Raw genomic sequence first — 16,008 nt, 5'->3', positions numbered from 1 at the left:
ATCAAGCTCTGCGAAAACACTGGCCCAGGAGAGAGCTAATAGATGGGCATATTTAACAGTTCACGCCCCGTCACGCGCTTCAGAGACCAGCACCTCTGGGAAGAGAGAAGGGCATTAATTCTTCCCACAATGCATATAACCCAGCTCCCAGAAACATTAATGGGAGTGCCTCTATGTAGGGGACAGACCCCCTAAGATTAAATGCAGCCACTGAACTGAATGGAAGGTATTGCAAGAAGACTGCTACCAAATGCCAAAAAGGTTCAACATTGCTGCTTTGTTTGGTGTCTCATACCTTCAACAGATGAGAAAAGACTCTCCCCCAAGAGACAGTCACCTATATTCACACTGTGCTTATACTTCCTTGGATATTATACTGGGGAAGGACTCAAAGCAGCAACACTTTGGGCATCACAGGCTGCACCTCATGATGTGGCTAGAACTGCTCCGAACACACCTTAATTCAATGCGGAAGGTCAATGGAAGCAGATGTGCTAAAGCCACCCTGCTCTGATTTACAATGGCTAGGGAGGGAGAACCCAGTGTTATGACTTTTGAAACAATTTACCATTCACGGCTGTATTTCCACTGCCTGTGTGTTTCCAGTTCTCTGCCAGAATAACCCGTCCCCACAGCCCTAGGTAACTTCTGCAGGGTAAGTCTCTGCTTGGTGCTCTGTCGCAGAGGGTGGAAAGTACATCAGGTCTCTTTGTAGCAGCTTTATGCTAAAGAGACCCACGGAGTACAGCTAGGTTAGCCCTTCAACTAATCTCCTCAATTATTTCTTTTCTGATCTGGGGCAGATTAAACTCAGGAATGCTTCAGGCCACAAAGACTGCTTATGCATGCTTTCCCCTTGTCACACCCAGTGGTGTTCAGGTAACAGAAACTAATTCAAGACACCCTGCCCCGGAGTGCACTGCTCAAAGGCTCTTGACAAGGTAAGGACTTCCACCCTGTTGTTTCTTTGCCGGAACCTAGTTTCAGCAAATACCTCAACTTACATCTACAAGACAATCTCAAAGATTCCCATGACTAGTCCACGTGTGCATTACCTTTGGGTAGCATTTTATTTATTTCCTTTCACCAGCCCCAGAAGATATACAGCAGGCTACTACATTTGCTGCTTAGGGTGTACGCATATTTACTTCAAACGTACCTGAGAGAGAGCAAGCTTTACACAACAGAAAATCTAATGAACAAGCCAAGTAGAGCAGCAAAAGCACAATGTGCACTATTCCCAAGCAGGGATCAGAACTCAAGCACCAAGCTCTGTCCTTCACTGTGGGCTGTAAGCACTGCAGAGGCAAAGGGTACAGCCCCCAGGGAACATGAGCGCCTTGTATTACTCTAGCAACTCCTTCTGGCATTCCAAAAGCAATGTCCAAGCTCTCTCAGTCAGGAAAATTGTTACTGAACGACTTGTGGGGCAGTGGGCCAATTCACCAGGCAGTGCATCAGAATGAAGTGCCCAACAGCAGCAGAATTTCAGTGCTTTTCTTTGGGGAGGAGTTAATTTCCTCAGTACTAATACAGTCCTAATCAAACAGATAAACCAGGTCCTTCTACCTGGCCCCTTCTCCTGACCCAGAGTCCCCTGCAGAAGCCTACCTGCTTCCTACAGTTTTCTCTCTCTCAGCTGCTTACTGACCTTTTATCTTCAGACTATCATCTGACCCCTAGCTTCAAACCTATCACTTAGGATAGGGTTGGGCAAATTTTTTGGCCTGAGGGCCACATCTGGGTATGGAAATTGGATGGTGGGCCATGAATGCTCACAAAATTGGGGATTGGGGTGCGGGAGGGTGTGAGGGCTCCGGCTGGGGCATCCAGACTGGGGCAGGGAGTTGGGGTGCAGGTGGCGGAGTGAGGGCTCCAGCTGGGGGGTGGGCTCCGGGGTGCAGGAAGGTGGGACTGAGGGGTTCGGAGGGCAGGAGGGGGATCAGGGCTGGGGCAAGGTGTTGGGGCATGGGAAGGAGTCGGGGTGCAGGCTCCGGGCAACGTTTACTTCAACCAGCTCCCGGAAGCAGCCCTTCCCGGAAGCATGTCCCACCTCTGGCTCCTACACGGAGGCGCGGCCAGGCGGCTCTGCGAGCTGCCCTGTTTGCAGGCGCTGTCCCTGCATCTCCCATTGGCCCCGTTTGTTAGCCAATAGCAGCTGCAGGGGTGACACTTGGGGCAGGGGCAGCGTGCAGACCCCCCTGGCTGCTCCTATGCATAGGAGCCGAAGCAGGGACATGCCACTGCTTCCCAGGAACCGCGTGAAGCAAGCCCCCAACCCTGCTTCCTGGCAGGAGCTCAAGGGCCGGATTAAAACGTCTGACGGGCCGGATGCGGCCCTCGGGCCGTAGTTTGCCCACCTCTGACTTAGGAGGAAGCTAATTTAATCACAGCTAGGGGTACGCCCAACTCCCTTAGAGGATCATCCCACCTTGTGACAGGGAAGAAAAGGAAGGGATCTAAGCAAAACGTGTATGGAGAGCTGAACACAGCACATTTGATTTCACAGAGTGGCACTCACAGATTCTGCAGACTTCGCAGCACAAGTGCTACTTGGCTTCTCTTCTGTTTCCATAGTGTCACTGAAATGAAACAAAAAATACAACCCAGTTCACATCTCATGACTGCCACATGCTCTGGCAACAGCTGCATGTGGCGCCCTGTCACAGGAGACTGGGGTGTGAAGGTAAGCTCCGGGGATAAGAGACCTTGGGCACGGCCCAGGGCTGACACACACAGGTATAGCAGCCCCCTCTGCAATCTGAGTTAGAGGGGAGTTAGGGATAAAAGACTGAGAGAATCCTGGCCCCCACGGTGGCTGGAAAGTGCAGCGACTAGAGAAGCTTGTATGGACTGAGAGGCAGGGGAGACATGAGGGAAAGCCACTGGTGGAAACGTGTTTGGGAGCGAGACATAGCAAGGGAATTACCTCCATCCTCAAAAGCCATGGGGCCACCACTGTCAGTAAGGATGGACGTAGTGACGAATGGGAAAGCAATCCAAGCCATTAAGCTAGCGCTGACGCAAGGCCCTGACAGACTTGCGTAGTGCATGGAAACGTTCCATTTATCGCTATAGCCGAATATACTGTACAGACTCCCTCTGCCTGACATTGTAAAATAAACACAGGCAGTTTTCCGGTCTCTCCTGGGGAGTGCCATGCCAGCCAGAACACTTCAGGCATCATCCATCTCTCTCACCGACACGACTGGATGGGCAGTATAAGCAAGTTGGAGGGGATAATTATTTCACATCTCATCCAAGCAACAGCACCTACAGAAGCATTAGGCTCTGCCAATGCTACAACAAGATGTGGGGAGAGGAATCTGTCCAGGTTTCTCCGAATGATCAAAAAATGCATTTCCAGTGCTCAAGGGAGAGGGCTGCTGCCTGCTGACCCCTACAATGCAATCTACAGAGGCAGTGCTCAAAGAGGACTAACTGAGGTCAGACGTTGCACAGGCTGATTTATAAATTGCTTTGTGGGTACATATTCCCCCTTACTGTAGAGCATCACAACAGGGGAACATCTACCTGCTACATACGCACTCTTGACTGAAGAAACAAAGGTGTTTGGAACCAGTTTCCTACATTTCCATAGGCCCTTGTGTTTTGGTAGGCTTGGTTTGGACTACAGTCCCCATTAAATGCTATTTAATTAGATGTGGGTGCTTGTCTGGCAGCTCCAGAGGCTAAAGAACAGGCACAGCAAGAACAGCAGCGCTACAAGCTTCCCCCACAAGGCTGTATCCACATGCCTCCATCTTAACCTAGAGAGGTCCACCTCTAGGAACGAGAGGGTAGTTCATTCTTTGTGCCACGCGGACTACTTGTGAGGGACCAAAGAGGAGATTAAATGTGGCGACCAATTAGCACCAATTCTGGGCGTGCCTTGTATAATGTGGATATCTGGCCACTAAGATCGTGTGATACAGATTGCTGAACAGTCCCCAGACGGTCGTAATCTTCTTGTAACAGAGATCTAGGCTGAATTTGAACTAGTGAGCTTTGTACAAGAGGTGAAAGGCTTTGTATCATATCAGTAATAATAAGGCCCTTCATTTCTGGTTTTTACTGAAAATTTCCCACGTTTTACAAAAGTTATTATTCAGTTTTGAACAATTTTCACCCAAACTGTAGACCACCGAAGTACATGAAAATACTGATTATGCTAAGAAAATCCAATATAGCACATTAGGTAAGATGTTTTTATGTCAATAAACAATTAGTTTAAGTGTAATTAAATTCTCTCTGTTAAAGTACCTCTGGGCTCCAATAGGTTCAGGTACCATCTAATAGCGCTACATATTATGCAACTAAATACTGTTCATGAAATAAACTACCACAGCATCAAACTGCTTTTACTTTCAATACTCTTGGCTTTTCTCTGTTGCTTTTTTCTGTTCTCCCATTCCTCAGTATTAACCCCGATATTTACCCAGAAAACCGTCTCATCAATTTGTTTTCAGCAATTTTCACCTTTTAAAAATTTTGTAATAAATGCCACAAAATCCCCAGGAAATTGTAAACAAAAGAAAAACTGAAAACTAAGGGACTTACATATTACTATTCCCTGGGCCATACATTTCCCAAAGTCTAAGAATACTGATGCATGCTCTTCCAATGTTCCTGCGTAATTTAATTTACTAAAATACAATTGTATTCTAACCGAACATGACAATTATATTTCTACACAAGCCAAAATCCCCACCTGTCTTTCTCAGGTCCAGGGACAGTCCCAGTGTTGGTTGATCCAGGCACAGAGGCAATAGGGGTGCCAACAGTGTGAAGATTCTGGATCACAGAAGACAAGAACTGCTGGCTGGCACTTTCATACAGATCAAAGCAGATCTGATAAGCCATGAGAAGATTGTCTTCCTTCACCAGCTTTTCCAAGATGTCACTTACAGCCTGGGGGTCATCCAGGAAAATCAGGCACTGAAAAAAATAAAATGAAGATAAATCCACCAGGTAGAAAACACTGCAAGAGGAAAGAACAGGCATCAATTCCCCATACTAATTTCTGTACTGTTTCCCTGGGACAGACGTCTCCCCCACCCAGGGCAGATACTAATAATCTTACAACAGTTATTGTAAGTACTTAATATTTTCCTTAGTCTCATTTTAAACACAATTACTGTCAGAGAACCTTCTTAAGAATTTTTTCCCCCCCTATGTATAACAGCATCTTCTGAAGATGTATGGGGCATAACCTACAGTACATCCACTTCATTACTTGAAATGATGGTGTAATCTCATACTAATACTAGAGCAAGACTGAAAGGTTTTTACCAAATGAACTTGTACCATTTTGCTAAAAGGCTTGTTTTAGACCAAGCTTCGTTTCAAAAGAACGAGCATGACCGAGTATGAGATATCAGAGTCCATCTTTAATATCGACCTCCATTCGATACATATTTAGCCTCCCCCACCTCCCCCAGGAAACTGAATTTCATTTGTTTAACTAAATATGATCAAAGCCCATGTGGGAATTGAGATAGATACACCTGGAAGACAGTAATTTTTATTAAGCAAAGAGTTTATGAAGAGCAGAGCTACATAGCATTACCTGGCACACGTTGATGAAGTCTGGTTTCTCCAGGTTCATGTAGATTTTAACCAGAACTCGCAGCACTTTATTACGGAACTGCTTATTCTGCATCAGAGACATGCAGAGCTTTAAGCTGTAGGCTAGCATTCCAGGAACATCATTCTGAAATTGAAGGAAAAGACACAGTCCAGATTTTGTAACACCTTGTCAAAAATCAAGGTTAAGGAATAAAACCATTTACACGTAATTTCTTTTATGCTTGACATCTGGTCTCTTATTTTTCTCTCTCATAAAAACTCAAAGACCACATGCATACAAACGTGACCCAAAGAGAAGACCATTTATAACCAAAACAAGCATACGCCACCACCAAGGAACAACACTCATGGAAAGACGCAAATTCACTCCAGATTAAAGCCTCAAACATAAGCACAAATGTACCTTGAGAGCTCAATACTTAATCTTCTGTCCCACACACTTTTTCCTGACCATCAGATACTCAACCCAGGGAAATGCAGGTGTTCAACATACAAAGGTTAACAAAATGGACCATCCAGTCAAAGAATTCCTCTTATACACATACTTCATGCAGGAGATTGAGAAGAGAAAGGTCTATTCAGCTCTGATATGTGTGAAAAAAACTTCTATATGAGAACTGAAAAGATCAGGACCATTTAGCTTAAGAGACGGAGATTAGTAAGGTGGGACATGACAGAGGTATACAGAACAACAAATGGAATAGAGAAGGTAAGTTGGGCACTCCTAGCTACCTTCTCTCATATTTCAAAAACTAGGGTACATTCACTGAAATGGAAAGGCTACAAATTTAAAGTAGATAAAAAGAAATACTTTTTTTGAATAATGCATGATCAACCTATGTGTCCCACTCCTGCAAGACAACATGGAGTTCAAGAGCTCTGCAAGATTCAAAAACGGATGGGTCATTTATGTGGATAATCAGAACGTCCACAGTTACAACAGGTAGGTTATACATAGCTTTAAACAAAGAGAGGGTCTTGCACTTCCTGGTGAACACCTTTTTGGGGGAAGAGGTGGTTTAATTATTGCCCACACACACTTCATTCCTCAGATTTGTTCACGAAAAAAGTTTCAAATTATTTTTTAAATTAAAACTTCACTAGAACTGAAATGTATCTGTATGATGCTTATCCACCACAGTACATTAAGTGCCCCTTTAAATATTAAAAAGGGGCAACAGAGAAAATAAACAAGACATGACAAGGTAAAAATCATCATTCAAGTTGAATCACTGGGTTTCACCAAACACATTTTCCCAATGAGCGTCACTTTCTTATTTTGCCCCCAACAAAATCTGTAGTTTTACAGTTACTTGAACCTCTCTTTTCTTGATCCAAACCCTGAAGGGGAAAGTTAAACCCTACATGTGAATACTCAACCTACCGATTCCAGTATGGTTTTCTCAAAGACATCCAGCCTGCGGGTCTCTAGTGCAATCCCAATGGCCTGCTTGTACTTGTGATCATCCAAACACCGCTGGAACATCTTGTTAACAATCCCTTCCAACCTTTCGTCGACAGGTTTCTTCTCCACTTCGGCCAGTTCTGCATTCTCCACACACTGCTTGGTGTAGTGGTCAATACATTTTGCTGAGATGGAACATAAAGAACAATCACCTTCAGTTTCCTAGACACACACAGCTTTAAAAGTAGTATAAGAGAGTTGAAAATCTGACGACTAGGGTTTGGGGAGAAAAATAAGAACCCTCCAAGAAGATGCATGTCTACATATACAGGCATTTAACATCACCTTTGCCTTGTCTAAATCCATTACATTAAAAAGAAAAGGAGTACTTGTGGCACCTTAGAGACTAACAAATTTATTTGAGCATAAGCTTTCGTGAGCTACAGCTCACTTCATCAGATGCATTCTAATGCACAAAAGCTTATGCTCAAATAAATTTGTTAGTCTCTAAGGTGCCACAAGTACTCCTGTTCTTTTTGCGAATACAGACTAACACGGCTGTTACTCTGAAACCTGTCATTAAATTAAAGTTACTTGGCCCACTGCATGACCACAGTCTAGGGTTAAATTATCAAGTCATTTACATCCCACTATCAACCTACTTAATAGTTCCCTTAGTTACACATGGGAACACAAGTAGCAAGAGACATGGAAATCACTTGGGTGGTCACTAGTGCTGTTTACTGGGGGAAGATTTATTTGCCCCAAAGTCTTGATTTCAGTGCTGAAGGCACATACATGTTTTACATGACTGTTTCAAATAGGAGATTCTGGGGAGGGTACAACAGCAGGAGACTTCCCAGATGCACAGTATTTATTTGCATTATAACAGCACCTAGGTAAGCCGGTTCTTCAATCTAGACAAAATTATAAACAGTGAAAGTCAAGAAATACTAAGCTGGAAAAAGCAGCTGCAGCATCTGGTTAGCTAATTCTACACAGAGATCAGGGAATTTGGAGGACAGCAGTAAAGGCAAATGGGATCTCAAGTAATAGTAGTTTTACCAACTAGTGGGCTTTCTATTTAGAGCCACTGTCAATTACCAATGATAGTCTCCACATATTCTGAATTGTCATTGACATTGAAGAGATCGCCTGCTCCCAAGGCATAGTTCAGAGACTCCTCAAAGGCTCCCAGGTGATAAAACACTTTGGAAGCCACCAAGGCAGCAAACTGGCGACTCCGGAAGCCTTCATCTTCATAGAGAACTTCACTGAAAAGGTCAGAGAAAAGACAATCAGTTGAGCATGCAAAGCTCCTCCCAAAGGCATAGGCCAACTGAAATTTTTCAACCTCACCAGCAACTTTGGGAGAATAGATTCTCAAACCAAATCCAGCTAAAATTAACACTTTTTGGAAAATGGGGAGATAACTGCTACATTAACCAGGATCAAGCAGCCAGAGGAAAGGCAAATGCATTACATTCCATGTTCTATTTGAGCACCCACCCTTCCAAAAATAGATTTCTTCTCTTACATTTTATCCACTGACTCAGAGATTTCTGCCCAAAAGTCATTGACAACAGCATTCAGTTTGTGAAGAGCGAACTCCTATGGAAAGTAATAGAAGTTTAATTGTTAAAGAGTTGCATTCATTCTATTTTTCTCCTCCTGACTGCATCCTACAATAAGATCTCACAGCCACCAACACCACGGCTTACAGAGCAATCCTCATAAACATAATTTATTCTTATGACTCCCCTGGGGGAAATGTAGGGTTCTTTATCCCCATTTTATAGGTGGGGCTATGGAACCCTGATCTGCTTCCCCCCAACTTCACTGGGAGCAGCACTGGGCCAAACTGATTTATTTACTGAGATTCCTTAAAATGCTTGGAGTCTTCAGAACTGACTCACAGCTGTCTTTGTCCCTGTTTTCTTGCAGGTTGGCTAAAGCAGCCTATTTTGGAAAACATATCCCATAGGGAATACAGGTCACCCGGATTACACCCTGTGAGCAAGGTGATGCGATCAACCTGCCAACTGCCTCTTTGTTCTGCTGATTTGGGTTGTTTGTTGGGTTCAGAGGGCCTCTGTTGCTTTTTAGTCTATATGCATATTTTATAAACTGTAAGGTCTCCATGGTTATTTTTTTCTCCCTCCACTAGGGTTACTAAACATTTTTAGAAGACTATATGGAGGTTAGATTATTTTGGTTTCTCCCTCTCCCAAATTATGTTAGAGACATGTGAAAAGAGATTAACTCTGACTCAAACAGTAAAATACAGAGTAAAAGAACATCCAAAGTGCAACCCCTGGACCATATGCAGCCTACAAACTCCTGCCATCATCAGAGAGGCAGAGCCTCCAGAAACTAGAGATCCCAGCATGACCCATGTTGGAACCTGAAGACATCCTGGGCATTAAAAGAAGAGGTTGGCTGCAGTTAGCTGAATTTCACATGAATTGCCTGTGCATCTCAGGCTTCTGGCAATGAATCCTTTTGACTGGATGCAGCTTGAATGCTACCTGTCCTTTTCTGGCTACTATGGTTGCTAGAATCTGCCTGTTTCTATTGTAAAAAAAACAGGTACAAAGTTTCAGCTTTTGTGGTTTGTTGCTCTCAGGTCTAATCAACATTTTCAAGCTTACCTTTAGCTGTGGCTCTTCTTCATCCAGAAGAGAAATAATTCCAGCTGCAAAACAAGAAGCTTGTTATCCGGGATGAACTTTTATGCATTGCAACAGAAAATGTAACTTAGTCCCAAAACAATATTGTGAAAAGAAAAGGCATGGTTCTAGCTTATGGTTTTAGTTATTAGGTAAAGACTTAAAGACTGACTGCAAACGTAAAGCAAATGTATCCTTTAAAACAGCATATAAGTGTGTATAAGCTTCTTGATCAAAATATTAAATCACTATGACACTTAACAATGTATCCTTTATCATTGATGTATGTACTATACAGCCTGCCCATGCCCTTCCTGGCGGGGAGACCAGGTAGGGGAATGAATCTTATACAATCCTACTCCACATATAGGATTCTTGTAAATTTCAATACCTTATTGATTTACCAGAAATAGCAGCCAGGAAGCAAGCCTATGCTATCTCCCTCCAACTCCTACCAATTTTTTATTCTTAAAATAAACGGGTCGTTCAAAACATGATCCCAATTGATTCTCCCCAAACAGAAATGGGATTTAGACTGAGAACTGAGCTTTTAACTATCAGGGACAGGAAATCATGATTGCAGACTAAGAAAAAAATAACCATTAATTTTTTCCCTGAACTCTTTTTTTCTCTCCTGAAAAGTGTTCAGGCAACAGATACCTCAATAGCAAAAACCAGGTTCAATCATTAATTTTTTCCTTTCTTGCTGGCTTTGCCCAGGTCTCCCACATTCTAGAATCTTTACATTGGCTTCCCTTCTTCCAAATATTCAAACTTCTTGTTGACTTCAAAGCTCTCCCTAACTCTGCACCTGCCTCTCTCTCTGCCTTCCTCTCTTCCTATACTTCCTGATGAGCCCTATATTCTGCTAATTGCTAACCTCACCCTTCATCTTTTTCACCCACTCCAGACTTCAGATCTTTGATCATGCCTCTTCCATAGATCTGAAAGAGGCTCCCAGTCATTGTACACCTAGCACACTGCTCACCACCCTCACTGCTTTCAAGAAAGCTATAAAAACTCATCTATTCAGTTTTCAGCTATAACATCCAAACACCCATGTTTATTCTGGACAATAGCCTCATGTCTCTACACTATAACTTCCATGGAACAGTGATCTGTTACTGGTTTGGCACAGTCACTTGCATGCAGTGGACAATGATCGTACTATACAATTTAAAATAAATAAAGTTAAATAACTATTGCTATAAGACTAAGCCAGAAACTACACTGTTATTCTACAGGATCTTACCAACAGTATTATTCTTACTGTACCAAGCCCAATTCAGATGCAAAGCACAAGTGCACTATTCATTTCAGTTTTCAGAGTAGCAACCATGTTAGTCTGTATTCGCAAAAAGAAAAGGAGTACTTGTGGCACCTTAGAGAATAACAAATTAATTTGAGCATCCGATGAAGTGAGCTGTAGCTCACGAAAGCTTATGCTCAAATAAATTTGTTAGTCTCTAAAGTATTCATTTCAGTGACACTTTGCAAAGGCTGAGCAGAAGCCCTGGAGCTTCAGGTGACTGGAGCAGTCAGATGGAAGGGATTAGCACCTCTCCCACTAGACACCTCTCCACATACTCAGGAACAAGCAGTTCTGATTCCATCTCTCCCATGCCACAGAGGAGATAAGGGGTCATTTATTGCTCTAACTAACCCAGGAACCTATCCTTACAACAAAGCCCGTTGCCAACTCTGTCCACATATCTATTCAGGGGACACCATCACAGGGCCTAATCACATCAGACACACCATCAGAGGCTCGTTCACCTGCACATCTACCAATGTGATAGATGCCATCATGTGCCAGCAATGCCCCTCTGCCATGTACATTGGTCAAACTGGACAGTCTCTACGTAAAAGAATAAAGGGACACAAATCAGACGTCAGGAATTATAACATTCAAAAACCAGTCGGAGAACACTTCAATCTCTTTGGTCACTCAATTACAGACCTAAAAGTTACAATTCTTCAACAAAAAAACTTCAAAAACAGACTCCAAGGAGAGACGGCTGAATTGAAGTTAATTTGCAAACTGATTACAATTAACTTAGGCTTGAATAGAGACTGGGAGTGGATGGGTCATTACACACGCCCCACTGTTCCTCAGATGTTCTTGTCAACTGCTGGAAATGGCCCACCTTGATTATCGCTACAAAAGGTTCCCCCCCACCAGCTCTGCTGGTAACAGCTCACCTTAAGTGATCACTCTCCTTACAATTTTCAGAGTAACAGCCGTGTTAGTCTGTATTCGCAAAAAGAAAAGGAGGACTTGTGGCACCTTAGAGACTAACCAATTTATTTGAGCATGAGCTTTCGTGAGCTACAGCTCACTTCATCGGATGCATACCGTGGAAACTGCAGAAGACATTATATACACACACAGAGACCATGAAACAATACCTCCTCCCACCCCACTGTCCTGCACTTTGAAAGAGAGTGGTCACTTTGGATGGGCTATTACCAGCAGGAGAGTGAGTTTGTGGGGGGGCGGAGGGTGAGAGAACCTGGATTTGTGCTGGAAATGGCCCAACTTGATGATCACTTTAGATAAGCTATTACCAGCAGAACAGTGGGGTGGGAGGAGGTATTGTTTCATGGTCTCTGTGTGTATATAATGTCTTCTGCAGTTTCCACGGTATGCATCCGATGAAGTGAGCTGTGGCTCACGAAAGCTCATGCTCAAATAAATTGGTTAGTCTCTAAGGTGCCACAAGTACTCCTTTTCTCCTTACAGTGTGTATGGTAACACTCATTGTTTCATGTTCTCTACGTATATAAATCTCCCCACTGTATTGTCCACTGGATGCATCCGATGAAGTGAGCTGTAGCTCACGAAAGCTTATGCTCATATAAATTTGTTAGTCTCTAAGGTGCCACAAGTCTTCCTGTTCTTTCTACCAATTCTGTGTTATTTAAGATTTTGACTAGTAGTAGTCAGGCCTGGATCTGCACCCCCTGAATAGGTAGGGTGGCCACTCACACATTCTCAGGATACCAAACACACCAGTACTTCGAGGAATGATGTGGGCCTGTCCACACTGGCAGGACCTCACCCCCACTTGGCATGGCCTCCCACACCTGGTGTGAGCAAGGTCATGCCAGTGGGGGCAGAGCAGTGCTCTTTTTAAACCTGTGCCCCCCACGTGATACCAGACAAAGCCAGGTCTGATTTTGGCTCAGTACCAGATGGGGGAATATCATTAGGAAAGTAGGACCACGGTTTAAACCTGGACAAATGACCATGCCTATGACTAGGCATCCCTACTGCAATGCCAGAACTTCAGGATGGAATCCTGCTAACTCCACAGGGGAGTTCAGAGCACCAATGAAAGTGGATCTTTCCCCCAAGCGCGGCAGCTGACACGCAACAGTAGATGTCAAGGACTAAACACATTTTGTGATTCCTGTAACTAGTCCCTAAAATGTCTATCACTCAGGCAGTGAGTCACCTTAACTACAGGAAGTTAAAAGAAAAAGCACAAAATCAAATCAAGTTACTAAACTGTTTAGACAAATAAATGTGTCTTGAGATGAATATTGCTAAACCTGGAGTTGATCTGATGAGCCAGAGAGCAAGATCCAAAGAGGGTAACCGCCTCTGAAGGTGCCCAGCTGGCAAGTCAGAGCCTTGAAACTCAGTTCCTAGCACTCAGTGCTTCCCATGCTGATCTTCACGGCTGTGACAAAGTGAAGGGAAAGAGCTGCCTCCCAGGAAAAAACCAACACGTTTCCCTTCTACAGCCAGACTGCTCTGAGAGCGTAAAGCCCTTTGGGAACATCAGCCAAGCCCCTGCAGATCGCTGAAAGAAATCAGGGCGGTCTCTGCTCTCTATGGGGAAACGGAGGCACGTACATCAGGCCGATCTCCGTCCTAGACGGGGAAACGGAGGCGGGAAGTGACCTGTCCCACGCAGGGAGGGGGCGGAGACAGGAATGGAACCCAGGAGTCCGTGGGGGGTGAGTGGGGGGGGCCCAGTGGGGAGGCAGCGGCGGTGACACGTCGATGCCCCCACGGTGGAGAGCCGGGTGTCCCCGCCGGGGGCGCCCCCTGGAGAGGAGGGATGGGTCCCCAGAGGCCGGCGCGGCGCGGCGGCTCCGGCTCTGCCCAGGCACCGGCCCTGACTCAGCTAAATCCCGGGCGGGCGGGCGGCCCCGGCCCAGCGCTCACCGGCCGAGGTGATCATGCTGCCGCTTGGCCTGGCCCGGCCCGGGCTGCTCGCTGCTCCGCGGTAGGGGCTGGGGGCTCGGGGGCCGCCGATGCCGGTGTTCGGGTCCGCGCCGTGACCAGCACTACTGCCGCCGCCGCCGCCTCCTCCTTCCGGCCCGGAAGTGTCGTCAAAGGACCCCACAGGCCCCCGGCCAGGGGGCTGCCCTCGCAGCTGCCAGATCACAAAGCACCGGCGGCGCCGTCAGGAAAATGCGGGGCTCAGCCCGGGAGCGTGGGGAGAAGGGGCATGGGCCGAGTCGGCCCCCGGCCTCCGGGCATGAGCCCGGTAAAAGTGACAGGCAGGAGCAGGACGACTCCTCCCTCCCCGCGCGGCGTGGGCTGCTGCAGGGGAGCATGGGGCAGGCAGCCCCCGGGCCGGGGGAACCGATCCGCCTCTTCGCCCTACAGGGGCCGGTTCCCTGCTGCAGGAAAAGGCTATGCACGGCCCCAGCCCGGCCCCCATAGCAGCTAGGGCAGGGGCAGGCAGATCATCCCCCCCCCACACACACACGTGCCTAGACCCCTTTGCATTGCAGTAGGGGTGTCGTTTGCCTTGGGGCAGTTGCCCCCCAAGACTTTTCATGGGTCTGGCTCCCCTCCCCCCAACCGCCCACCCCCGACTTTGCAGGATGCACTATCTATAATCACATAGGTGAAGAGTCATCAGTTAGTTTTGGTCAAGATCTAAATTTCTTGGTCAAAATATAGGCAAGGTCCAGATTCCAAAAGAAATAATAATTTTAAAAAATGGTAAGTACATAAAAAGACTTCAGGGTCCATTCAAAAGCATCTTTCAGAGTCGCCGCCGTGTTAGTCTGTATTCGCAAAAAGAAAAGGAATAAATTTGTTAGTCTCTAAGGTGTCACAAGTCCTCCTTTTCTTTTTTCAAAAGCATCTGTGGATCGGGCTTTGGCCTGTGCGCTTCACCTATTGACTACCCTGAGATGGGGGGGGTTTTGGACGGATACAACTTCCCCCTCGCCCAAAAAAATCTGAAATGATGCCCTTGCTGCGCACAACATGCTAGAGGCACAATTCCTCCAAGTCCTGTCACCTCTGCACGTCCCTGGCACCCAGCCCATGGGTGTCACTGTAGACCAGGAGCTAGGGTTGCCAAGTGTTCAGTTCTTAATGGGAATGACCAGTCAAAAAGGGACCCTGGCGGCTCCGGTCGGAAGCAGCAGCATGTCCCCTCTCCGGCTCTATGTGTAGGGTCAGTCAGGGGGCTCCGCACATTGCCCCCACCCCAAGCCCCAGCTCTGCAACTCCCATTTGCCAGGAACTGTGGCCAATAGGAGCTGCAGGGGCGGCACCTGTGGACAGGGCAGTGCGCAGAGACACCTGGCAGCACCTCCGTGTAGGAGCCGGAGGGAGGACATGCCACTGCTTCCGGGAGCTGCTTGAGGTAAGCGCTGCCCAGAGCCTGCACCCCTGACTCCCTCCCAGGCCCTCACCCCCTGCCCCAGACCTGATCCCTCTCCTGCTCTCCAAACCCCTCAGCCCTAGCCCAGAGCCCCCTCCTGCACCCCAAATCCCTCATCCTTGGCCTCACACCAGAGCCCACACCCCCAGCCAGAGCCCTCACCACCCCTGCACCCCAACCCAGAGCCCCCTCCCACACCCTGAACCCCACATTTCTGGCCCCTGAACCTGCACCCCCAGCCCAGAGCCCATACCCGCCCCCAGAACCCAACTCCCTGCCTCAGTCTGCAGCCCACTCCCATACTCTGAACCACTCGGCTCCACCCCCCAGCCTAGAGCCCCCTTCTGCACCCCAAACCCCTCATCCCTGGCCCCACCGCAGAGCCTGCACCCCCAACTGGAGCCCTCACCCTCTCTCACATCCCAACCCACTGCCTCAGCCCGGATCCCCCTCCCTCACCCCAAATGCCTCATTTCTGGCTCCACCCTGGAGCCCGCACCCACAGCTGGAGCCCTCACTCTGTCTCGCACCCCAACCCCCTGAGCCAACCTGATAAAAAACGAGTGAGTGAGCGAGGGTGGGGAGAGCAAGCGACAGAGGGGGGGGGATACATGGGGGTGGGACCTCAGGTGGGGTGGGGCTAGGGGCAGGGCAAAGGTGTTCAGTTTTGTGTGGGTAGAAACTTGGCACCCAACCAGGAGCCATG

The 16,008-nt window shown here is 46.8% G+C and overlaps 1 protein-coding gene across 3 annotated transcripts in view; it reads right to left on the bottom strand.

Annotated features, from left to right (window-relative positions):
- Positions 1–16,008, bottom strand: part of PSMD1 (proteasome 26S subunit, non-ATPase 1) — a 145,612-nt gene that overhangs the window by 113,781 nt on the left and 15,823 nt on the right. For 2 of the 3 annotated variants that reach the window (XM_084640172.1, XM_084640173.1), the window contains 7 exons: positions 9,646–9,689; positions 8,532–8,605; positions 8,099–8,268; positions 6,974–7,179; positions 5,570–5,713; positions 4,712–4,938; positions 2,522–2,582 (listed from right to left, as the gene is read on the bottom strand). In XM_084640172.1, the coding sequence (XP_084496298.1) occupies positions 2,522–2,582; positions 4,712–4,938; positions 5,570–5,713; positions 6,974–7,179; positions 8,099–8,268; positions 8,532–8,605; positions 9,646–9,689 (926 nt within the window). Of the gene's footprint in view, positions 1–2,521; positions 2,583–4,711; positions 4,939–5,569; positions 5,714–6,973; positions 7,180–8,098; positions 8,269–8,531; positions 8,606–9,645; positions 9,690–13,840; positions 14,005–16,008 lie in introns of those variants that run through there. The other variant, XM_084640174.1, reaches the window with a different exon arrangement.

This window comes from Lepidochelys olivacea, assembly GCF_965140295.1.
Source record: "Lepidochelys olivacea isolate rLepOli2 genome assembly, chromosome: 9".
Taxonomy (NCBI): domain Eukaryota; kingdom Metazoa; phylum Chordata; order Testudines; family Cheloniidae; genus Lepidochelys; species Lepidochelys olivacea.
The sequence above is the reverse complement of the archived record's forward strand: the minus strand, read 5'-3'. Positions and strand labels throughout refer to the sequence as shown.